The 24,645-nt window shown below is 58.7% G+C and overlaps 1 protein-coding gene across 2 annotated transcripts in view; it reads left to right on the forward strand.

The window, feature by feature from the left end:
* The first annotated feature begins 7,528 nt into the window (after positions 1-7,528).
* GSE1 (Gse1 coiled-coil protein) overlaps positions 7,529-24,645 on the forward strand; it is a 98,218-nt gene continuing 81,101 nt past the window's right edge. The window contains exon 1 of one of the 2 annotated variants that reach the window (XM_056500957.1): positions 7,529-9,553. In XM_056500957.1, coding sequence (XP_056356932.1) covers positions 7,598-9,553 — 1,956 coding nt within the window. In that variant the 5' untranslated portion in view covers positions 7,529-7,597. The remainder of the gene's footprint in view (positions 9,554-24,645) is intronic. The other variant, XM_056500958.1, reaches the window with a different exon arrangement.

Genomic DNA, 24,645 nt, shown 5'->3' on the forward strand with positions numbered 1-24,645 from the left:
GGGGGGGAATTTTTTTCTTCCTTCAGGGCACCCTGCCAAGAATAACAGCCGACTCCAGCAGGTCGGCACAGGAAGGGAACGGCTGGAACCTGATTTGCAGTCAGACGCTCAGAGAGCCAGAATGCGTTTTATTGAAGAGGTCTCCAAGGAGGTATAAACCTTTCCCCCCCCTCAAAAAAAAAAAAAAGGAAAGGGGAAGAAAAAAAGAAAAAAAAAAAGCCTTTCCGATGAAGCTGTATTTTTTTATATGCATTATAAAAAGTCTTTAAGATAAATTTGCTTTTGGGTCGTGCTGCTGGTGTTGATTTAGGGCAGGAGCAGGAATGGGGTGCACCCTGATGTGAGGTTGGGGTTGCATGGAATCCCTTGGATGAAGGCACATTTATTTTCCTGGTGGGATCAGGCTCCATCTCTGCTGCCTCCAGCAGGGCCAGCACATCCCTTGGGATGGATGTGTTTAGCAGAGGTCAGAGACAGACACAGGCACAATTCCTCCCAGGAAGGGGATGTTGCTTGCTCAGGAGGCAACCTGGGCACAGGTCAAGAGGTCCAGTGTCCCCATCATGACATGTCCCACAGTGTGGAAGGTGAGGGGGAGACCACTGGGCACTGAGAGAATCTGGAAGAGGAAAATCCCTGCTGGAAACCCAGGTTTGGTCAGGAAAGTGATTAGCAGGACACAGGGATGCAGCTCAGCTGGACAGACAGACAGGAGCTGGCAAAGGAGGCGATGCTTGGCCCACGTGGAATATCCAGGATGGGGGAGGGCTCTGGGGCTGGTGATGCCCCTGAACAGGCACGTGGGGAGCAGGGCTTGGAACAGGGAAGGATGAGCTGGTGGTTATGGGGATTTAGAAGGTCTGGGCTCACATTCCTGCAGATTCCTTCCTCAGTTTCCCCAGCTGTGACAGCTGCAGTCTGTGTCCCAAGGGATGTGTCCATCACGGCTGATGGGTTCTGGTGCCACGTGGGGAGGGTGAGCCTGCAGTGACAGAGATGAGTGCCTGTTCCTCCTGGTTGGTGGCACCTTTCCTGGGCACCTGTGCTTGCCATGGTGGGGCTGGACCCTTCACATGATGCTCTGGCTGCTGCAAGGCCACGGATTTCTGTCCCATGACTGCCAACAAAAATCTGTCCAACACAGGAATTTCTCTTCTCTCCCTACACCAGGGGACACTGATTCCTGATCTGTTCCATTGATTCCTGATCTGTTCCAGCCTGCCTTCAGAAAAGAACAAAAACCAAACCCCATCCATTGCTTGGCCACCCCAAGGCACAGGAGAACCTCCCAGACAAGCTCTTCCATCAATTCTTAGAGGGAAGACACTGGAGGCAGCTCTAGGGGTGAACCCGCTGAGCTCCCAGCTCTGTTCCTCTGATCTCATCCCCCAGCTCGCTAAATCCAGCAAGATATTCCCAATCAGGAGCACAGACCGGGCTGTTTGCAGAGCTCCATCCTTGGGAACATCTGGTACTGCTGGCTCACCCCAGCTCCAGTTGGATTTGGGGGAGCAGTGACCCTGCTGAGCCACCCCGGGGTGTCACAGGGTTGGGGACAACCCCCCATGGCACCTCGGGGTGCTGTGCTGGCAGCTTGGCTGCAGGGAGGAGCAGGACCCGAGGATGTGGTGGAGCCAGGCAGCTCCCAGCTCCCTCCTAATTCCTTTCCCAGCTGCTTTGCCTCATCGCCATGACCAGGCTGTAACCGGAGCAGGTCAGTGTTTTGCTGATGGAATGTTTTTCCATCGGGAAATACCAATTTCTGTGGGAACATCTCAATTTTGACCAAAGTTTTCTTTTTCTATGTGGGGGGTGGGGAGGGAGAATACTCAAAAACCAGGCTTTTCCAGAGGTTTGCCTTCTGCCATTGCTTTTGAGATGAGCACAGAGGGTGGCAGTGGCATGGGAAAGGTGGCAATGAAAGGTGATGTGGGAATGAAATCATGGCTAAGGACAGACCATGGTGCCCTTAAAAAATAGTAAGTAAGAATATTTTTGAAAAATGAAGCAAACAATGAAGCAAACTGGTAGATTATCCTCAAAAATACTTTTGCTCTGGATTTTGGAGTAATATTTAGGCTTTGTCTATCTCTTCCTCTGCCTACTTTGTCTTTTCCCAAGTGGTGTTACTTGAGCATCCCCTACATCCACATGGGTTTGACATCCTGGCAGGAAGGAGAGGCAGTGCCAAGGGGGATTTTCAGCTGGGCAGGAGCTGTAAGCTCCACCTGCCCCCCAGGGGGATGAGGCTGCTTGACCCCAGCCCCATCTCCAGCAGGGCTGATCCATCTTTGCCGGGTGAATAACGGGGCTGGGAATAGAAAGCTGAAACCAGAGACCGCTTCTTCCCCTTGCATCTTCGGAGTCATGTGAGAGGTTCCTTCCCTCCCATCCCACTCCCAGCAGCCAGGGCTTGCCTAGAAATAGAAATAGCTCCTGGCACTCACGGGGCAGGACCTCGACCCGCCCCATCCTGGGGAGCTGATGCCATGCACAGCCCTGCTGTGGCTCCCTGCAGCAGGGCCTGGAGGCCAAGCAGGAGCACAGCAGGCTTGGAAAACCCTTGGAGCCTGAAAAACACTTTGTGCTGCCCACAGGGAATGCCAAGTTGCTGGGCTGGGTTTGTGCTCTGGAAAGACACAGGATGCAGAGTCCCTGCTTGATCAGCACCCAAGGGCACTGCAGGGGTCCTGCTGCTGCTCCCGGATTTTTACTGCTCTGCAAACTGTTATTATTTGCAGTGACAAACCTTTTCTTCTCTTTTTCACCCCCCCTCTCCTTCTCCTCTCCACCCTTTTTAATAGCAGCCTCTAACAGCCACACTCATTCTTCTTTGTTGACACGGCCCTTTGGCATCAGCACTTGGCATTTGTGGAGCTGCTCGCCCTGGAAAGGAAAAGAAAAAAAAATCTCTTAAAAAAAAAAAGAAAACAACAACCTTATGAAAAAAACCCCACAACCAGAAACTGGGCCCTTGTGCCTTGCAGGGGACGTGGCTCCCTCCTGGCTCACAGGACATGGGGGAATCAAGGTCCCAGTGGGGGTGAGCAGGAGGAGCAGCACAAGGTCAGTGCTGTGGGAATCCATGGATTTGGGGCATGGACTGAGGGTGTTGGATCATCCACTTATGTTCATGGACTCACAGGGTGCTCCAGGGGATCCTGGCTGGGCTCAGCCACCGTGAGCACTGTCTGTCCCCACATCCCCACACAGCTTTGTCCTGTGGCTGTCGCAGGAGCAGCAGCTCAGAGAGGCTCAGAGTGTCCCCACAGGGCTGTGGTGGCACTCAGCGGTCCCCTCCTCTGCCCAGAGTCACCTGGAGGGGACCATCCCAGCAGCATCCTTTTCTCCTTCCCTGCATCCTCTCTCAGTCTGCAGCATGGGGTGGCCGTGTCCCCGTCCCCTCCACTTGTGTCACAGCTCCCTGTCACCTGTGCACAGCTTTCCTTGGGTCATTGCTTTTTGATTCCAGGCTCCCCGCTGTGCAGAGGCAGATGTTACTTCTTGCACCAGCTGGGATCTTGGCCGGGAGTATCCTTGACTCACCTGCACAGCCACATGAAGGGCTGGGGGAAAGCAGTTTGCCAGCAGGAAAAAAACTGCCTGGGCTTTTCCAGCGAAAGGAACAGTGAAAAATCAATGAAGTCAGTCCAGAAGTTCAAAGAAAGGTTGAACTTGAAGCAGCAGATAAGGGATATATCCTGACTATTTCCATGAACTAGCCCTATCTCTCCCATCTGAAAAATCAGCACCAACTGAGTGCAGAGATCAGCCTTTTCTCTTAAAAAAAAAAGGAAATAAAAGCTTGCCGAGACAAATACAGCTGTTGAGTGCAGGGTTTAAGGTCGCTGAACCTCAGACCAGTGTCCCAGCGTCCCGTGGCAGCCACTCTGCCACCTCCACCCCAGGCAGGTGACACCGTGGAGCTCAGACTGGCCGCCCCGTGCCTCAGTTTCCCCGGGTGGCACCGCAGGGATCCTCACCCGTGCTGGCACGTGGTGGCATTTAGATGTCCCTGCTGGATTTTGGGCAGAGATGGTGGCAGGGCTGGGCTGCCCTTCCCAGTGCCCTTCCCTGCCTGGCTTTGCTCTCGGGCAGGACGCCAGGAGCCCACGGGTGGAGGTGGGAGCTGGACAGGCGCCCTGGAGGCAGCGGCTGCTCTGCCCCCCCCAGCCACGGCCATGCACGGCTGGGAATTGCCTGCTTGGAGAAATATTCCCTTTTCAAACACCAGACCCTGCCAAGGATTATCCAGAGGGGGTGGCTGGGGCAGCAGCCACGCTGTCTCGAAGGCACTGTGTTGTTTGAAATGCTCTTTAAGGCACTTGATGACTCACAGCAACAGCTGGAAGGAATAAGCAGTTGGTAATTTCCATATTAACCTCCCGGTCCCAGGGATGTGGGATCTGCAGCACGTGCCTGCTCCTAGGGGTGCCAGGGAATGGGTGCTGCTGAGCCCTGTCCTAAGGAGTCCCTAGGGCAAAAGGGACTGAGATAGGGACAGAGATGGAGATGGATGGGATGAGGATGGGATGAGGACGGAGAGAGAGATAAGGATGGAAATGGGTGAGGATGCAGATGAGGATGGGAATGAGGGTGAGGATGAGGATGAGATGGGACAGAAGTGGAAAAAGAAAGGGGTGTAAGGATAAGGATGTCAATAGGGAAAGGCACAGGAACGCAAACAGGAATGGGATGGTGATGAGAATAAAGATAAGGTTGGGGCTGGCAGTGGGGATGGATGGAGGAATAAAAGCAGGAATGGGGATGGAAATGTGGATGGGGATAGGAACGGGAATGGGGACGAGGATGGGGATAGGGATGGACCCAGCACCCTGTGGGCTGCTTATAATCCATCCTGAATCCCTGCCCTATACAAGCTGGGGGACCACCCCTGCCCCACGAGGACGATCACAGCTGTTTGTACAGCACCTTGCACAACTGCTGCTGAGTCCTGATGCACGACAGTGCCTGTCCCCTACCTCGTAAGGGACATCTGTCCCAGGGCTCGTCTTTGAGCAGGACGACAGCTCCGCACCGCAGCCAGCAAGGTCCAGCGGGATATCGGCCCCGCAGAGCGAGCGAGGAGCCACCCTGCCCTGCATCCCGCTGTGCTCGGAGGAGCAGACCTGGCTGTCAGCACCCCCAGCCCGGGGCGGTGTGGAACGCCCGCTCTGGCAGCGGGGCTGCGCGCCGGCGGGAGCCGCGCTGGAAAATCCTGCGCTAGGCTCGCCTTGATCCCCGCGCGCCCCGGGGGACGCGTTTGCCGCCAGGGCATATGTTTTCAGTTCTTGCCGAGGAGGCCGACTTGAGAAATTTTCTCTCCCTCCCAGCTTCTCTGTTGCAAACAGCGACCGCAGGGCCGGGGCGGCACAGGATGATAAATGAGCTGCTCTGTCCGGGCGCAGCCAAGGCCCGGGGAGCTGCTCCGAGGCCGCGTCCCAGTGGGGGAACGGGGTAGCCAGGGGCTCGTGGTGCCTCCAGAGAGGGGCACGGGGGGCTGGTGTTTCAGGGCAGGGTGGGGAGGGGGCTTTGGCCCTGCTGAGCTCTGGACTTTGAGTAGAGCGTGTTGTTTTCTCGCCCATCTGCGGAGCAGGCGGGAGAGCATCTGTCGGCTCGCTCGAAGGGTGGGCTGAGCTGGTGGCCACAGCTCCCGGGGGAGCTCCAGCTGGGCAACTGGGGTGAGGCATTCCCAGATCCGGTGCTGCCTCCTGGGGCCAGGGATCCCATCCGGCCCAGTGGCCCCTTTCCGTCCGGGAAAACGGGTGACACCGAGAGACCGTGTGAGTCTTTAAAGAGCATCTGAGTCATGTCCACCCCGACACGCGGCATTCCCGCTGCCCTCAGTGCATGGAGCAGCCACCACATCAGCCCTATAAATAAATAAAATATAACGAGGCCCTGCTGTCTTCTGGAAACCCCTGAAAAAGCCCCGTGGAGCCAGTTCTCCCAAGGTATCGTATTCCCGCTTTGTGTGTTGCCTCCCACCCCCTGCTTCTTTACTACCGGAGCCATCTGCGTGGAAACTGGATCCGGGTCCCTGAAGAGCCCTCCTGCCCCTGCCCGCGCTCCAGCTGATGTCACACAATCTGTTTGATCTCAGGGCCAGTTGCTGGGGAGCACCGGACGCTGTCACCCGCAATCTGGGTGGGAGGTGACACCAAGGGTTGGTCAGCCCAAGGGGGACCCAGACGGGGAGCCCCGAGGAGAGATGAGGAGCAAGGGACAATGTGGCTTCTGTGCATCGTCTGGGTGTGCTGGCACGTGGCTCAGGCATTCATCCTGCTGTCCCTCTGTCCCTGTGTCCTATCCAACCACTGACCTTGCCTCTTTTGGGTTTCATTCTGCACCCTCCAGGCTCAGGGAGATTTGCAAGGACAGCACCTGGGATATTGCAGTGACTTGCCATGAACTCACAAACTCCACAGCACTGCCTGGAGGAGCAGGCTTCCTCCTGAAACGACTGTTCGTAAAAAAATTTAAAAAATTCCCCCTTCCAGCTCCTAATATATTTATTTAATCGGGAGAGCCGTGCCGAGCCGGTGGGCATGCTGACGAGCCGCTCGGGTGGTTAATCAGCCAGGTTTAATTGAGGCTGGCCCTGGGTACAGTTTGCGCTTCCGCGGTGCCTATTGTCCAAGGACAGCAAAGTGCTTTCCAAGCATTAAATCTTATCGCGGGCTGTGAGGCAGGTAAGGATATACCGGGATTATTGCATGCGCCGCTGAAACGCCGCCAGCTCCGGCTGGGAACGCATCAGCTATTTACCAGTGAGTGGCAAAGCGATGCAGCATTTTAGGACCGAGCGGGAAATAGAATCTGGTATTGAACTGGAACAGCGGCAGTAGTTTTAAAACGGGAAATAAATTACCAGGGGTGGTTGGGACACCGAGTTAATGGCTGGAAAGGGCAGGAAAAGGCCGGTGCTTTCGGTGGGATCCGTCCTGCCGGCCTGAGGCAGGACACTGCCTTTGGGCAGTGGGAGCCGCGCAAAGCGCCCTGGTGTGGTTAGGGGGTATCGACGGGATTCTGGTGACTGGCGCGGAGGGGATCCCCGCGTGGGGCCGGCCATAAACCCCCTCGGGGGGTGGCTGTGTAAATCCCCACATCCCTCCCTCCCTCCCCCGCGGGGTCCCTGCGCTGCGCTCCGCGCCGGGCTGGCGGCGGGCGGGCTGGGGGCGGCAGCGGCTCGTTCCTCCCTCCGGGCCCCCCCGGGCGGGCAGGTCGCGGCAGGGGGGGCCGGGGAGGAGCCGGGCCGGGGGCGCCGGGGCCGGGAGGCGGCCGGCAGCCGCCCTTCCTCCGCGCCGCCGGCGGGACCCAAACTTTCGCACCGAACTTTTATCCCGGGTTTATTTTTGTTGCTGTTCGTGGATATTTTGTTGCCGTTGGGAGCTTTTTTTTTTTTTTTTTCTTGTTGTTGTCGTTGTTGTTGCTGTCGTTGCCGTTGTTTTATTTTAATTTTTTTTTTTTTCTTTCCTTTCTCGCTGCCTTCCCCCGGCGGGAGGAGGCGGGCGGAGGGGTGGGGGGGGAGCGCTCCGCAAACCCGCCCCCCGAGCCTGCGTGTCCGGCGGAGCCGCGGGATGAGCCGGGGGCGGCGATGAGCGCGGCGGGGCCGGGGGCGGCGGCGGGGCCGGGGGCAGCGGCGGCGCCGCTCTCCCGCAAGCAGCGGCTGATGGCCGCGCTGGCGGCCGGCGAGGCGGCGGCGGGAGCGGGAGCGGGGGGCGGCCCCGGGGCAGCGCAACCCCCGGCGGCCCCGCTCTGCTGCTTCATCTGCGGCGGCGGCATCAGCCGCGGCAAAGAGCTCAAGCTTCAAGTGCGACCCCCCCGCGACCACCGGCCCTTCTTCCCCTTCCTGCAGCACCAGGAGCCGGCGCCCGGCGCCCGCGCCGTCTCGGCGGAGGGCTGCGCCCTGGTCTGCGCTGTCTGCCGCTGCTTCCTGGGCGAGCAGTGGGACTCCTTCGAGCGCAGCCGCACGCCGGTGGAGAAGCGCATGTACTGGCTCAAGCGGCCCCATCAGTGCGAGGCGGCGGCGGCGGCGGCGGCGGGGGGAGCCGGGCTGCGGCGGGGCACCTCGGGCTGGGACCCCGCCGCGCCGCCGCGCCGCGCCGCCGGCCACCCGGAGGAGGAGGAGGAGGAGGAGGAGGAGGAAGAGGAGGAGGAGGAGGAAGGGCCGGCAGCCGGCTCCGAGCTCTCCGAGCTCTCCGAGGCCGAGCCCCTCTCGGAGCCCGAGGGGGCGGGCGGCGCGGCTCGGGCCCCCCCGGCGGCGGGCAGCGAGCGGGGGCCCCCCTGCTGCTCCTCGGACAGCGAGATCAACATCACCAGCGAGGAGGAGGAGGAGGAGGGGGAGGAAGGCAGCGAGCGGCCCGCTTGGGCACCGGGCACCGCCTGCTACATCTGCGGCAGCCCCTTGGCACCCGGCGCCCAGCACCGCGTCCACGTGCAGAAGCAGGAAAAGAGCTCGCCGGGACCTTTCTTCCCGTTCCTGTGGCTGCACAGCCCCCCGCCGGGCGCCCAGCCGCTGTCCCCCACCGGCAGCACCCTGGTGTGTCCCTGCTGCTTCGCCTCCCTCATGCAGCAGTGGCAGAGCTTCGAGCTGGCCAACGTGCCCGTGCTGCAGCGGCTCTACGTGGTGCCCCTGAGCGCCGGGGCCATGCCCAACAAGGGCCGCCGAGGGGTGAAGGAGGACGGCACGGGCATCCCGCCGGTGCCCGAGGCTTGCTACCTCTGCGGGGAGGAGTGCGGCAAGGAGGCGAGGCCGGTGGCGGCCAAAATCACCAACGGCAACGCGAAGAGCACCATGCACTTCCCCTTCCTCAGCCTCCTGCCCTGCCCGCCCGGCGCCAAGGGGCTGAACAAGCACTGGGAGGTCAGCAGCTGCCGCAAGTGCTTCGGGGTGCTGCAGGACCTGTGGGCCATGTACAGGGCCTGTCACAACGAGGAGCTCATCTCCTCCGTGCAGAGTTTCCTGGGGAGGTACCACCAGGTCTTCTCCTCCGCTGGTGACCTCGCGGGCCACCCCGCTGTCATCAAACCTGGTCCCACCTCTGTCTGCTACATCTGCGGGGCCGAGCTGGGAGCTGGCAAAGAGTTCCAGCTCAACGTCAACCCTCCAGGGCGATTTGGGGAGAAGGAGCCCTTTTTCCCCTTCCTGACGGTCTACCCGCCCGCCCCGCGGGCCAGACCCGCCGACTCCACGGGGCTGGTGGCCACCTGCATCCTGTGCTACCACGACCTGCTGGGACAGTGGCTGCAGCACGAGGGCAGGAACTCTCACCACCCCAGCAGCGCCTGGTCCCGGCAGTACAAAGTGGAGACCTTCGTCTGCTTCTTCTGCCGGCAGGAGAAGAAGCGATGCCTTGGATTAAGAGCGGTTCAAGTGGCCCGGCTCCCCGTCTTCCTCTACACGCTGCGCGTGGCCAACAGCCTGCTGGTGGACGATGGCAAGCAGCTGACCATCGGCGCCTGTGCCGAGTGCGGGGCCGTGGTGCTGGCTGGCAAGAGCGTGACCCCGCCCGAGCTGCTGGCAGTGGCACCCCCGTGTCTCCTCCCCAAGGTAAGGCAGCTGGTCCAGACCCCATCCCTCCTTTCCCGGCGCTTCCCACCTCTGGAATCCAGCAGGAGTTGGAGTGGTGACGTAGATGGATGCTCTTCTTTTGGGTCTGGTTCCTGGGGGTGAAGGCTAATGGATGGGGTGCCTTTAGCAATGAACTTTTGGAGCTGTCAAGCTGCGAAGGAACGGATAAAAATCCTTCCAGGAGGTGGGAAGAGCCAAGACCTGTCCCGTTCCAGAAGTGTCTGTGCTGTTGGCAGCTCTGCACGAGGGAGGTGGGAGCCAGGACAGAGGAAATCCCAATCCTCTCCAGCTTGCCATCAAGGGTGCTCAGAGGTGCCAGAAGGGTGGGAGAGCTGCCTGGTCTGCCCTCATTGGGAGCATCCTTGGGAAGCTGGAAGGAGCTCATGGGCTCTGTAGAAAACTTCCCAACTTATCCCCAGCTTTACAAGGTGCCTTAATGAAGGGATTTCCCTTGGAGAAGCCTGTTCTTCCCACAGCTGTGGGGTGAGCACAGGGCTGGCTGCCCCCCACCCGTGCTGCTCTGGTTATCCTGCAGTGGGGCTCCCCAAAAGTCCTGCAGCCCTGAAGGGTGTCACGGGTGTCATCGCCCAGGTGCTGCCAGATTTCTGTGGCTTCCCCTGGGGTTCCACTGGTTGCTTTGGAGGCATCACCTCAAAAGCACATGGCAGAGCAAAAGTTTATTCCTCCCAAGCTTGTCTTTCTCGTGGGATGAGGAAATAACAGCTTTTACCCCCAGATTTCCAGCTTGTGGGAGCTCTCCAGAGCCAGCACTCTATCACCAAACCAGGCCCCAGGCTGGGCTCTGTCAAGTGCCAACATCCCAAATCCCCGAGGTCATTTTCAAAGCCTTTCAGCTCCATCCATAGCCAGAACCCTGCAGCTCTCTGAGGCACTGGCATTTTCTTTAGAAATGTAAACCAGTCCTTCCAAGACAGCGCTCCTTTTCTCTCCCATTGCTCTCCCCTGGCTACTCACAAATATGATTTCCCACTCAGCTCTGCTGGCTCCTGAGCTGGGGGGGGACACTGCTTGGAAAGCCACCAGGCAGGAGCTGCATTCACCTGGAGGGTGCCAGGATGGCACAGGAGCTTGGGTTGGCACCGGAATCCTCTGGAAGCTGTTCCTTTTGGGGGGTTTCCCCAGGGTCTGTCAGCCTGAGCTGGTTGGTGCTGACATAATTTTGGGTGGTTTGTGGATGCAGGTGGGTTTTTTTCATGGTTGCTGGGTGGGTTGTGATGCCCATGTGGTCACAGGTCTGGTGGCATTTGCAGAGTGCTGGTGGCCATGGAGGACTCAGGAATCAGGTGAGTCTGGTGCTGACCCAGGGATGATGCTGGAGTGCCCAGCACGGTGCAGCTGGTGACAGGAGCATCATCTGTGTGTCCCCAGCTGTTTTTTCACTCCTCTGCTCCCTTGGTGTCCCCAGGCCACCCCATGGGAACATTTTGGACAGCAATTCTCTTCCAGCATGGATGGGTGCTCTTGGTGCTTCCCTTGGGGTTCCTTAGTGACCTCCCCACATCCCAACATTTTTCAGGCACGCCAGTCCTCGTCCCCACTGGCCCCAATCCCCAAGTCCCACGGGGACACAGAGTGTGTCCCAGGGAAGGGACACTGTTGAGCTCCTCCTCTTGTTGCTGGGTTTGCTAATGAGCAAATTAAGGTGCTGCTGCCAGGGGCTGAGTGACAGGAGGCTCAGCAGAGCTGTGGGGACATCCTGGCAGGGCTCTGCCGTGTCCTGGTGGGGACTCTGGCTGGCCAGAAGGTGCTGGCCCATTTTCCCTCCCTGTCTCCACATGCTTTCCAGCAGGCTGAGACCTCACAGATGTCAAGGTTATTTAAAACACAGCTTAATGCTTGGGTAGGGCACTTGGTTAATTTAGCTGTACCCTTGTTCAGCCACTCCTGCTGCTCAAAGTCACCCCAGATGAGCCTTTCACTCTTGTGTGACACCCAGGACCCTGTTCCAATGGGACCAGGATGGAAGGAATGAGCCTGAGCAGTTAAAATCATCTCCCCAATTCTATTTCAGCTCTGCAACTTCATTTTTGGGCTGCACTTGCATTTTCACACCCCCTGCACACAGCTGTGGTTTGCTGCTGTCCTGCCTGTGTACAGTTGACACAGATGGCTCAAAGCCTGAGGTCAATGCCCCAAAAGCCACCAGACACCCCCACATCTCCCTCTTTCAGCAGGGCAGCAAGAGCAGGATGGGGCTAAGGTCCTCTCTGTGGCAGTGTGGAGGTGCTGATGAGGGACCCCCACATCTGAGGCTTGCCAGGAGGGAGGAGCCACTGATATTTTTGGATGAGTGGTGCCTGTGCTGCTGGTTTGGTGGTGGGGAGCAGTGGAACAAGTGATGCTCTGTGGAGGTGGGGTGGTGCCTGAAGCTCTCCCTGCTGCAGGAGGATCTCCTGGAGGTGAGCTCTGCAGAGCCCTGCTGTGGTTGGCACGTGTGGGGTGGTTTTGGGTTCTCCCCTCCATGGAAAAATGGCAGTGCTGGGTGTAGAAAGGGCATCTGGCTTGGGCAGCCTTTGGCTTGTCACCCTAGGGCTCCAGATGTGCACTGTGAAAATGGATTTTCTTTCCAGCTGTGCCCCTTACAAGGGGCAGCTGTGTAGATCAATGCACTTTTTGGTGAGTTTGGGGTATCCAGGTGGGATATCTCCTCCTGCTGATCTGGATAAATTGCCTGTGCATCCCACTGGGATCCCAGGAGGAGCCAGTTCCTCGAGCAGCTGCTGTTGGGAGCAATGGCTTTGAATACACAACAAAATGCCCAGATTTATTTGGTTGCTTCCCAGAGGTGACAGTGACCTGTTCCTGGCTGGCTGTGCCTTCTCAAGTCACCTCCAGGCTCTCCAGCCCTCTCCACAGGGTGAAGTGATGCATTCCCAGCTCAAGGGCTGCTTGTCTGGCGTTCTCATTGTCCTGTGTTCACCAGGAAAAGCTTCCCCTGTCTTCCAGCTCTTCCCATCTTCACCTCCCACTGCTCTCTCTGCACTTCTGTACCTGTAAAAGTGACTCCTCTTGAGGTTTTCTGGGTTTTTTTTTTTCCCCTTAAATATAACTTTTGGAAATACTTCCAGGTGTCTGGAAAGCTCTCAAATCCTACCATAACTCGAGCACAGCTGTTGAGGAAAACCATCAGGCCCCATGTGAGTTCATGAGTGGCAGGTCCTTGTCACTGATGTCCTGTGACAAGGTGACCCACTCAGTGGGTGAGGGAAGGTTCTGGATGTTGTCTGTGTGGATTTCAGTAAAGGCATTGTGCTGTTTCCCACATCATTTCCCTGGAGAAACTGGCTGCTCATGGATGAGTTGCTGTTCCTTGAGTAAAATCTCTCTGGAACCTGGGCCTGGAGAGTGGCAGTGAGTGGGGACACATCCAGGTGGTGGCTGGTCACCAGTGGTGTCCCCAGGGCTCAGCAGAGCTGGGGAGGGGCTGGGGCACCAGGAGAGGCTGAGGGAGCTGGGAAAGGGGCTCAGCCTGGAGAAAAGGAGGCTCAGGGGGAATTTGTGGCTCTGCACAAGCCCCTGACAGGAGGGGACAGCCCCAGGTCGGGCTCTGCTCAGGGAACAGGGACAGGAGCAGAGGGAATGGCCTCAGGCTAGGCAGGGGAGGCTTGGGTTGGATTTTAAGGAAAATTTCTCCACTCATCAAGCTCTGGCACAGCTGCCTGTGGCTGTGGAGTCACCATTCCTTGAGGGATTTAAAAGGTGTGGCACTCGGGGACATGGTCACTGGTGGCCTTGGCAGTGCTGGGAGGGCTTTTCCAACCTGAACAAATCTGTGTTGAGTTTTTGGTGGTGCTGTGGAGGTGCTGGCACGGTGCTCCTCGGGAGCAGCTGGATTTCTCTGCCTCTCCCAGCCCTGTCCTCAGCTCCTGGGAATCACGTGGTGTTTTCCACTTCCATTCCCACTTTCCAGAGCACACCTGGGGCTGGTGGCGTGGGGCTGTGCCTGACAGGGCACAGTCAGGCCCCAGGGGCTGAGTTCACTGTATTTACTAATTGCCAGCAGTGCTGTTGGCTCAGCTGGAGATTTGGCCCCTTCTGCAGGTTCCCAGCTCCAAAGGTCATGGCTGCATTTCCAAATCACTGCGTCGAGCTGACAGCTGTTGGTGGGCACTTTCCTTTTGGCTTTCCAAAAGGGTTTCGGGCAAAAATCAAAGAGTTCTTGTGTTCTCCACTAAACCTTGTCCCACTGATGCTGAGAGGCAGCCAAAGCTCCTGGATGCCAGAAAAGCAAACCCAGAAGGCAGGGAGTGATGCCTGAGCCCTCCTCCTGCATTGCAGCAGGCCAAATTATGGGATATTTGGGTGCACTGCAGCATGAGATTAAGAGACCTGTGCAGGCAGAGACCCAGGACCTCTGCCTTCTTTGCATCTTGTATGGATTTTAACCTTCTGGCCAGTGGCAGTGTTTTGGGTGGTGGTGCTTTTTTGGCCAAGCTGATGGCACCTCTGTGTCCCCAGCCCAGGCACCATGTGTGGGCTCCAGGGGGGTGGCACAGGCTGCACTTGGCTTCTCCTCATCCCTTAAATAAGGAGCAGAGCTGGTTTTACTCACCTCAATCTCTCAGGCTGGTTTAGGTGGTTCTACCTGTGCTTGTGGCAGCTTTTGCCATCACAAATTCCAACAGATTCAGAGAAAAATCAGGCCAATTTCAGCCAGCTTCATTGGGGTAAACCTGCTCAGTTTGCAGCATGTGAAGTTGTTTTTAGTGTTTTTTTTGTTGCCTGTCAGCAAAGCAGCTGCTGCAGCACCGACCCGGGCTGGCATTTTCGGGTGAGATCTCAATCCCAGCATGGAGGTGGCAATATAATCATGATATGACTTCATGTCTCGGGGCACGGCCTCCCTCGGGATCGTGTTCCCAGATGGCAAACAAAGAAAACAACACGGGGAGAATGTGCCCCAGGCTCTCTCCTGCCCCCGAGGTCAGGGCTGCTTTGCTGTGTGGGAACTCGCACCTGGCTGTCCCTCCTCATCCTCACCCTCCACTTAGGGTCAGAGTCACCCCCTGGGCTGGTGGCTTGTCCCCTTGGGGTTTCCAGCTGGGGGTGTTTGGCTGTGGGGAGCAGCACAGGGGTCTTTGCTCTGACCTTGCAGGACCAGCTGTCCGAAATTCCAGCGCCGCGTCCCGCAGACCTCGTGCTGACTCCACAGCTCTCCAGCTGGCTGCTATATATTTATTTTTCACCTCCCCGCTCTCTGCTTTCTCCCTGCCTTTCCCAAAAGCAGCAGCCCTGCAGGCTGCTCGAGCAGGCACCTGCCAGAAGTGCTGGTCTGACCCTGCTGCACCCCCCGAAATGTGGGCGCCCCGGGGAGAGGGGCTGGCTCCACTCTCCCCCCGTGCAGTGACAACGCTCTTGCAACTGCTGGAGCATCCCCTGGAGTGGCAGCCAAGTCGGGAGAGGGGGTGAAGGGACGGCTGGACGGTCTGGCTGCTGCAGCTGGACAGATGTTCTGTCCAGACACTTGGCCTCCCTCAGCCCTCCGGGAAGCTCCAGGGCAGCCTGGGATGCTCCTTGGCTGCTGCCCAGCGAGGAGGGACTTCCCTGCACAGCAGCGTGGGTGCTGCTTTTCCAAGGACATCAGGAATGGCAGGAGTTGGCTTTTCACCCTCCAGATACCAGCTGGGTCCTGTCCTGACAGCCCTGTCACCATCCTTGAGTGGCAAGGAGCTGTCTCCATCTCCTGAGCAGGTTTTGGGGACCCACCATGTTTTGGGGCACAGCTGGTTTGCCTGTTTACACCTCTCTGGCTGCAGTAGGTGCCCTGGATCTGTTCCCTTGCTGTTTTTTGGGGTGAGGAGGGCTCTGTTTGCTCCTTGATGACACATTTGGCTCCATTTTTAGAGACAGTCCTGTGCTGCTGAGCAGCATCTGGCTGGATGTTCCTCCCTGCAGCAAAAGGCCACATGGTGCCATCCTGGGCTGGAAGGGATAGCATGGAAATGTCCCTCTGGTGTCTCAGGGGGACACTGCCCTAGGCTGGGTGCAGATCCAGGGGGACAGTGAGGCAGGAGCATCCCCGGGAGCAGGGATGGCAGCCTCCCAGCCTTGCTGGGCTCTCTCCTGCTGGAGCAGCTGGCAGCAGGAGCCTTTGCAGCAGCACGACTCCCCTGGGCTCTGTCCCAGGGCTGGGACAGCCCCGGGTCCCCCACGGCCAGGGCTGTGCCTCGGGCGTGCCTTGGCTCCTTGTGGCAGCTCCCGTGGGGACAGCGGGGCTGCTCCTGTGCCAGAGGCACTGCTCCCAGCCTGGTTCCCCTCCCTGGGCCGTGGGGAGGGTGCTGGAGCCCCGCTGCCAGCCCAGGCTGCTGCGGGCAGGTCGTGGTTTGCTCCTGGTGCTGGGTGAGCAGCTGCCACAGCCTCTCCTTGGCACAGGCGAGCTGAGCCGTGCCATGGCTGGATGAACAGCCTGGTGCAGCTGCCCTGGCTGCTGTGTGACTCCTTTTCCATGCTGGCTCTTTGGCAGCAGGGCAGGGGTGAAGGGGATGGCTCCAGGGTGGGTTTTTGGCAGGGCTGGGGGAAGGGTGGCGTTACCTGGGTGTGCTCTGCAGCCTGGTGTGGGTATTGCACTGCTTCTCCCTCTTTAGTTTCCTTCTTTTCCTGCCTCCTTCCACGTTAGCACAAGTGCTGCTGGGCTTTAGTAGCTCTCAGGAGACTGAAGTCATCTGTTTACCCACGGAGCTGGCGTGCTTGGAGCAGCAGCTGCCCTGGCTTTCCCTCTCCAACCTGCCTGTGCCGAGCGTGCTGCATCCTGCACGGGGCAGAGGAGCCCTGTGCCTGCCTCACACCCCATCCCATCCCATCCCATCCCATCCCATCCCATCCCATCCCATCCCATCCCATCCCATCCCATCCCATCCCATCCCATCCCATCCCATCCCACCCCAGAATGGGCAGGGCTGTCCCTGCTGTGGTGGTGCAGGTGCAGGAGCTCCCTCCATCCCTGACTCTGTGTTTTGGTGGCCCTGGTGCTGGATGGCACAGGGACCTGCTGCAGGATTTACTGAGGGTTATTCCAGGCACACAAACTCAGGAAATCGCTGTCTGCCCTGGTGCTGCCTCTTCCTGCTGGCCACAGCATTGCCTGCCCTGGTATCCTGGCAGAGCCAGCTCTAGGCAGGGGTAAGCAGCTGGGTTTTGGGGCTGGCTTTGATCAGAAATGCGTGGGGAGGGTCCTGGCACCCCCATGAAGGATGTGAAGAGGGCAGGAGGCTTGCAGAGTCTGGTTTGCTTTCTCCCAGTGAATTTTTGTCTTCCACCTTACAGCTGAAAAAAGGCTGAGACCCAGCTGGGATGGGAGGGAAGGTCCTGATGGGAGATGGGTGATGGAGAGAGGAGCCAGGGGCATCCCCCCCTTGGTTTGGGATGGACAGCTGCCTTCCCTGGCCAAAGGGCAGGAGCCTGGACTGCTCCCAGCCCCTCTGTGAGCCCTGGAGGCTGTGTCCTGGCATGCTGTCACCCACTGTGTCCCCAGCACCTGCTGTTTTGAGGCTGGGGATTCCTATTGTGGGTGCCCATCCCTGCAGGGGGAATTTTCCCAGCTGACCCTCCAAAATGTTTTTAATTGTCCTCCCCTGCTTTGCCCCTCCTTGGAAATGAGGAGTGCATCATCTGATGGATCTGAGGGGCCACCAGCAGCCACCTCTGTCCCTGGGGACACCAGGGAGAGACCTTGGAGCTGGGAGCATTTTGGGGACAGCCAGGACATTGGATTCTCACTCAGTGTTTTACAGCCATGGTGGGACAGACAGACTTGGGAGGGAGGGAGGGACACACAGACAGCTGAGGGTGTGGGACACACAGCAAATTGCCACCATCACCTTCCAGCTGCTTCCAGCATGTTTCTGGAAAGGGGCTGACTTCAGTCAGCCATGAAGCTTTACACTGAGTGATGATCAAGTGCTGATGATTCCAGTTATTATCCTGGCCAGGAATAAGTATATATATATATAAATATATATATGGATGTCTCCTGGCCCCCTCCTTATCCTCACTGCTAAACCAGCCTCCTTCTCCTCTGCCCATCACTCCCCCAGCTCTGGGAGCAGCAGCAGGAGTTATCCCCGAGTGAAAGCACCACAAACACAAAGCCTTTCCATTTTCCCTGGAGGTGCCAAGGCCAGCCTGGTGTTGGGACAGGGCTGGGTTGGCAGTGCTCTGGGTGTGGGGGGCACCCTGGGGCTGGGGGCTGCCAGGGAAGGGGAGCAGGCTCTGCTGCCTGCAGACACACTCCAGATGCTCCGGCTGTCTCTGGAGGGGGAGATGAATTCGCTCCTGCCGTCTTCTGTTTTCAGTCCAGAACATCTGCACAGTAACTGGGAAATCTGGGCTTTCTCCTGCTTCTCAGCCAGGTCCTGTCAGCTCTTTCCTCTTCCAAAAAGGGGTTTGGTGGTTTTTTTTTTTTTTCCTCCCCTTCCAGCTATTGCTTGTGCTGTGTAACCTGCTCCCTGCTGTGCATCCTGTCAGGGCTCTGCTTGGATTTTACTCCATAAGGAGCATTTGGAGGGACCTCCCCATCTCAGCCACTGCCTGAGCTCAGGGATGTGGATCCCCAGGAGCAGATTTTCCTGTGGGGCTGTTCCCTTGTGGCACTGGGATCACCCAAGCTGCTGCAGTTTTTTTTCCCCTTGCTGATCTCTCTGTTCTCATGCTGATCTTGCTGATCCTGCAGCCTGGGGTGCTGCACACTGTGTGCTTGGGGCTGGACAACCCCTCCCAAAAGCTGGCACTGGGGAGCATTTGAGGCTGCAGCAGGGTGGGGGCCACCCTGCTCCCTGTTCTTTCCAGCAGTGAGTGGCTTGGCCAGGCTGGCCCTGGGCTGGCCAGGACAGCTCTTGGCTTGGCAGTGTCCCACACGGGTGAGGTTTGCTCTCTAGCTGCTGGCTCGGCCTCCTGGCAGGGCTCTGGTGGGTGCTGGGCACCTCCTTTTCCTTGTTGCTGCTTCCACCCTGCCATGGGGACCCTCAGGAAGTGTCACCCCAGTAGCTGAAGCCCTGGAGGAGGAATAAATCCTGCTGTCGTGTCCTTCCTCCCTTTCCCATGTGCTCTCACCCTGACCTTCCCCACTGGAGCTGCTGGGGTCCAGTGAGCCTGAATCCTCTGCTCCTTCTCCCTTATTCACAATCATTTCCTCCCTCTCTGCTCATCTTTTAGTCCTTCTGCTGTTTTCCCCACCCCTTGCTGCCCTAGTTCTGGCTGTGCTGGCCCTGTGCCCGGTGCCCTCTGCTCGGAGCGGAAGGAAGGGCTCGGGGCAAGGATGGCAAAGTTGGGGTGATGCCAGCAGGGCTTTGTCCTTGGCTGGGACAAGGGACTGACCCCTCAGAGGGGCTCTGGGGACATGGATGTCACGGGTGCTGTTCCCCCAGGCGAGCAGGGGCACAAAGAGACAGGGGAGGAGGGAGATGCCACCTCTCTTTTCACACTTTGGGGACCCTGGGACAAAGTGCAGGTGGTGGTGACACCCTTTGGCTTCCCTGCTCCCAGAGAAGGGGGGAACCCTCGGGATGAGATGATTTTGGATGGGCTTTGGGGCCAGCAGGCTGCCTGGGGAGGGTGGCTGGGCGGGCTGGCTGCGAGCTTGGCACCCTCAGGCACCTGGGGGTGACGTGTGGCCGGTGTCCCCATCCTGGGGACAGCCACACAGCTGCTATTTGTGGCCAGCCCCAGTCACCACGCCGGGGCCAGCAGCTGCTGCCCTTTCCCTTCCCATTCCCTCAGACCCGTGGGATGGATGGATGGAGACAGGATGAGGAATCCCCCCAGCGTGGGCAGGCACGGAGCAGCTCCATCCCTCTTGGGATCTTCCCTGCAGCCCCGTTTTCCTCCCGTTTAAACCCAGGACGTGTCTCTCTGTTTGGTGGGCGGCTGTAAAAATAGCAAAGCCGGGTTTGAGTCAGGAGGGTGGCGGGGCAGGGCGGGAGGGGGCCGGGGTGCAGGGGGAGGTCCGGTTTCTCCCTTTCCTGGAGGAATTAGGGAGGCCACATGCTGCCAGGAGTGTTTGGCTGGTAGAGGCAAGCGGAGGCTCCGAGGAGGCGAGCAGGCGTCCGCACAGATGGAAATTTGATCACCCACGGCTCAACAGATTGTTTGATTTATTTTAAAATCAAGCAGATGGCTGCAACAGGAGTTTGTTTAAGTTCAGCTCCGAGCTGGGCCAACGGCCAGGATACTCGGGGGTAGGCGTGCCAAAAAATGTTCAATGACTTTGGTCATCACCCACCTCTCCTCCTCCTCCTCCCCTTCCCTCGCTCCAGCGCACACACCCGCTCCCCCTCTTATCGCATCCTCGCCTTCATCTCTTGGCTCCCGCAGCTCGCTTTGTCTCTCCCGGCGGGCGCAGCCTTGCCCTCCACACTTTTCCTCCCCTTCCCGAGGGTTTAACTCTTCCCCAGCCATCCCCTCGCCCTGGTTTGTGCTGGAGGGGTGCAGTGGGGGGGTGTCACCAGGACCCCCATCCCTGGCCTCTCTCCTGGTTTCTGTGTTCTGTGGGATGAATCTGGGGGAAATGGAGAGCTGTGGGACCTGGCTGGATGCCCAGAGGGATACCCTGACCCATATCCTGGCTGTGCCTCCATGGTGGGGAGTGGGGGGATGGATGCTGGTGTCCCCCTACCCTGCCCCAAATTGGTGGCAGCCTGGCTCAGCTGGGGTCCCAGCAGTGTGGGAACCCCATCCTGGGCTGTGAGGGGTGACCTGGGCATGGAGCAGAGCCCCTGCTGCAGCCCCTGGTGGCTCTGGATGTGTTCCTGCCCTTGCTGCCATATGGCCAGCAGGGAAGGGGCTGGAGGAGCCGGTGGGAAGCAGCCTGGGATGTGCTAAACTGCTGTAAATGGGATGGGGCCTGCTGTGCTCAGGGCTTTAAATCACCCAGTGCCACCAGGCTGGCACTGGCGGGGGGTCTGACCACCCTGGAGTGGCACAGGGTCCCCAGCACACGTGGCCATGTCCCTTCAGCCTGCCAAAAGGGGCAGCTGGGATGTTCTCTGTGGCAGGGACAAGGAGCTCTCTGCATCTCCTGGGGCGAGTGGGTGGGATGCTCCAGGACCACCGGCCATCCTTGGTGGCCTTGGGATATCTCTGTGCCCCACAGCAGGTTCAGTGCAGGTTTCCTGCCTGAGAATTGCCCATTCTCCCATTTCTGTGCCATGAGGCTTCCCCCCAGCTCCCCTCTCCTCTCCGTGGCAGGGCTGGGGGCTGTGGGTCCTGCTGGGAGCAGCGTGTGGGGCTGGAAGGGGTTAAGGCAGGCAAAGGAAAACAAGAGTGCTGCAGGGCCTGGGTGGCTGACAAGCCAAACAACTGTTTTTGACTCACTGTTGCTGCCTTGCCAAGTGCAATTGCTTCCACATTCCCATCCCCTGGCTGGAGGGGCGCGGGGAGATGTTGGCTTTTTGCGGTCAGCAGGGGAAGGGGGATGCTGGGGGAGCAGCAGTGGGAAGGGCTGGCTCTGCACTGCTTTTTCTCAGCTCTTCTCTCTTCAATTCCCCTCCCTGGTGAGGGGCAGGGGGTGATGCTGCCATGGGGGTGATGGTGCCACTTGGGCCAGCTTCTGGTGGAGCATCCCTCCTGCCAGACTTAAAGGGGAGGGGGTAAAATGCACCCCCGGGGTGCCTGTCCTGCCTTTTCCTGCTGTTTCTCTGCAGGGAGGAACCTGAAAAGTGGCTCCTTCCGTGTCAGGGGGTGCTGGTGGGTTTTGGGGGCCAGCAGTGCCCATTTCCCCTCCCTCCATCCCCTCAGGAGTGGAGCCCCACATCCTCAGTGTCCCTATTCCAGCCCTCCACAGGGATGGGGAGTGATCCCATTGCAACCCTGCTCAGAGATGGGGGTCTCATGCGTGGCTGGGCCCCCCCCACCTTGCCTGGGTGGAGGCAAATCTGTCTGCAGGGTTTGGGGGACACACACAACCCCAATAAAATCCCCAGGCCTCCGGGTGCTGGTGCTGTTGTGTTGGAGACAGGAAGAAATAATTCCTTGGAGAAGAGGCTGGGGAGTTACAGCGAAGATTGGAGCTACTCAGGGTCGCTGCTTTGTGGAGTTAATTATCTTCTGAGTTTTTTGGGTGTTTTTTGAGTTGGTGTTTTTTTTTATTTTTTTTTTTATTTTATTTTTTCTCCTTGGGATTTTTTCTTGGCAAATGAGGCGTTGTTCTAAAGCACTGAGCTGTGCTCCCTCGGAACTCCTGGCTGCTAAGTGCTATGGAGGAGATCCTGGTCTTAAAAAAACAACACACCAAAAAAGAAAACCCAAAAACCCACCCTCAAAAAGAGCCCTGCTGCTTTTGGAGTGCAAATATGGGGTCTGGGATAGTTCAGGAAGGTTCTGTGTTCCTGGAGCTGTTTCTCTGGGGAAGCTGGAGCAGGAACCTCCCAGGCAGCACTGGGATGGGCAGGGGAGGATGTGGAGATCTTGGAGGGGTACTGGTCCCTGCAGGGTTGTGAGCTGTTTGGGGTTCCCCACAAAGTCCAGCCTGGACTGGGGGGCCTGGAGGGAACCCCCAGCATTTGGGAAGCTGTGAGGGTGTGCTGTGAGCTGACCCTTGGGTGAGGAGGGGGTTTATGGGGCATCCTGTGTGGCAGCTGTTTCCCTGTTTGGGATGTTGTGGGGTTGGGACATGGCTCCAGCATCACATTCCCATCACCCTCCAGCCCCTGGGGCTCTGCTGCTGCCTCCCCCCACTTTGGAGAGGCCACTTCCCCCTCCTGGCTGTGGGAAGGGTCTGTCTGTGCTGTGATGCAGGGGAGCCGGCCTGGATGCTGTCAGACAAATGGGATGCACACCTGGAGCTGCTCCTGCGGGATCTGACTCCTCTCGCTCCTGCTGCTGCTCCCTGTTTAATCTCAGCCTCGTTTGCTGAATCCCAGGGGAAGGAGGCAGCAGCAGAGCAGGAGCTGGTGGTGCTGGAGGTCGGGATGGAAATCCCTTCCCCTGTTCGTGCTGCAGGAAGAGCTTTGCCCAGAATATCCCAATATCCACAGGGGATGCGGGAGAGCTGCTCACGCTCTGCTCCAGCAGCTGTGAGGTTGCACCACTGGGACAGACACACCATCCATCATCCCATCTTCAGGAGAGCTGCAGCCCAGCTCTCCTGAGCTCCCACCACCCTGCAGGACCCATCCACGCTGCTCCCATCCCCCTGGCACCGTGCCACAGGGGCAAACCCCCAAAATCTGGGAGCAAACCAAAGGTCCCTCCCCACCAGTGACAGGGGATGCTCGTGTCCCTGTTGTGGGACACCTCGTCAGCCCCTAATCCCGACATGAGAAGGCAATTAGGGGCCGGGATCCCCCTCCCAGGGCACAGATGGGGCGCAGTGCAGCCGTGGGGCTGGGGCTGGGGCTGGGGCCGCCTCTGCCTCCTAATGTGTTTGCAAATCCTCCCCAGCTGAGGGGATTAAAGCCGGCATCTGGCTCGCTTTAGAATATTAAAACAAAGGGAGTTGTAGGCGCCATGATCGGGGGCAGGCGAGGGAGGGAGCGGGGCCGGGGGGTGCTGCTGGGAAAGTCTGCAGGAATCCCCCCTCTCCTGCCTTTCCACCTTTATTCCCGAAGGAATAAACCCCGCAGAGGGGCGAGGGCAGCAGGGCACGGGCAGCAGGGAGCTGGGAGCAGGGAGATGCTGCATGCTGGAGGCCACGGGGGTGCTTTTTGGGGGGTGAGGGAGGTTTCTCTCTGCTTTTTTCCACCCCGTTGCGCTGTTCTGGAAGCGGCAAGAATTCAGGAAGCCGGCGTGCGGCGGGTGCCAAGTCAGGCTGTACCGCAGCCAAGCCCCTGCTTGTTTTCTCGTCTTGCTGGAGCCAGTAAGTGACCTTATTAGCTTAGGGGGCAGCTGCCTTATTAACACACATCTGGCGGCGAGGGGGCCGCATAGGACCGATATTGTCTCCCTGCCTGCTCCCAGCGTGGCTGGGGGGGCTCCCCCCCGGCTTCTCCCACCCCTCCCAGTAGCAGGGCTGGCATCCAGGCAGCCCCGCTCCCCCCCATCCCCCTGGGAGGGGGTTTATGCCGAGGAGGGGCAGGATTAGGCAGATGGAGTTTGGATTTGTTGGGGTTTAATAATTTAAGATTATAATCTGTGTGAGGTTGTAATCTGCAGGGGAGGGAGGGGTGTGGGGTCCCCCCACTAGCGTGGGGCCCGTGCTGCATTCCCATGGATGCTGCCCCATCACCAATCTTCCTCATGGGGTGGGCTCTGTTTTTTTGGGGCACAGCATCACCCCGCAGGATGGGATCCCTCAGAGGGGCTGGACCACCCATGCAGCATCCTCACATCCCTGCCAGCAGCCGGGGTGGGCACTGGGATTTCCTGCTGGATCAGTGCTGGTGTCTCCTGCAGCAAGGAGAGCCTCTGCGGGGATTTTCCAGCCCGTTTTTTTGGCTCTTGGGGCGGGTGGGCTCCCAGGAGGATGGGAGCTGGGGGGCTCCTGCTGTGCCAGGACCGGGAGCTGGGGGGCTCCTGCTGTGCCAGGACCGGGAGCTGGGGGCTTTTCGCTGCTGTTGCATCACCCCAGCCCTGCTCAGGGCCAGTCACCCATCATCCCCGCGGGCGACCAGCGCGGTGCCCACCCTCGCCCAGCGCCCGTCTCCCCTCCCTGGATCCCTGGAGCCGAGCTGGGAGCGCCCCTGCGCCACATCCCCGAGCTGGCACAGCCGGGGGCTGCAGGGACCCCTCCCCTCCTGCGCACAGCGATGCCCTTTGTCCTTCTTGGCGTCTGGGGGAACTCGGCAGCTCTTGGCTTCTCCCTTCTGTTTTGGAAATTCAAAACATTTGCAGGGCGGCCCACTCGCGCCCTGCCGCCACGGAGAGAGGCACTTGGCTGACTCCTCTGCTTTCCTTGGCCGCTGCTCGCTCCCGCTCACGCCCGGGGGAGGGGGTTCTCCTTTTCTCCACCTCCTCACCCCTCTTCCTTTTTTTTTAATCTCCTTTTTTTTTTTTTTTTTTTTTTTTTTTTTCCTTTTTCTCCCTTTTTTTATAAAATTTTTTAATTTTGTACTGTAAGCTGGGGGAGGGGGTTTTCTCCTTTTCTCCACCTCCTCACCCCTCTTCTTTTTTTTTCTCCT

This window comes from Oenanthe melanoleuca, chromosome 11 (genome assembly GCF_029582105.1).
Source record: "Oenanthe melanoleuca isolate GR-GAL-2019-014 chromosome 11, OMel1.0, whole genome shotgun sequence".
Lineage (NCBI taxonomy): Eukaryota > Metazoa > Chordata > Aves > Passeriformes > Muscicapidae > Oenanthe > Oenanthe melanoleuca.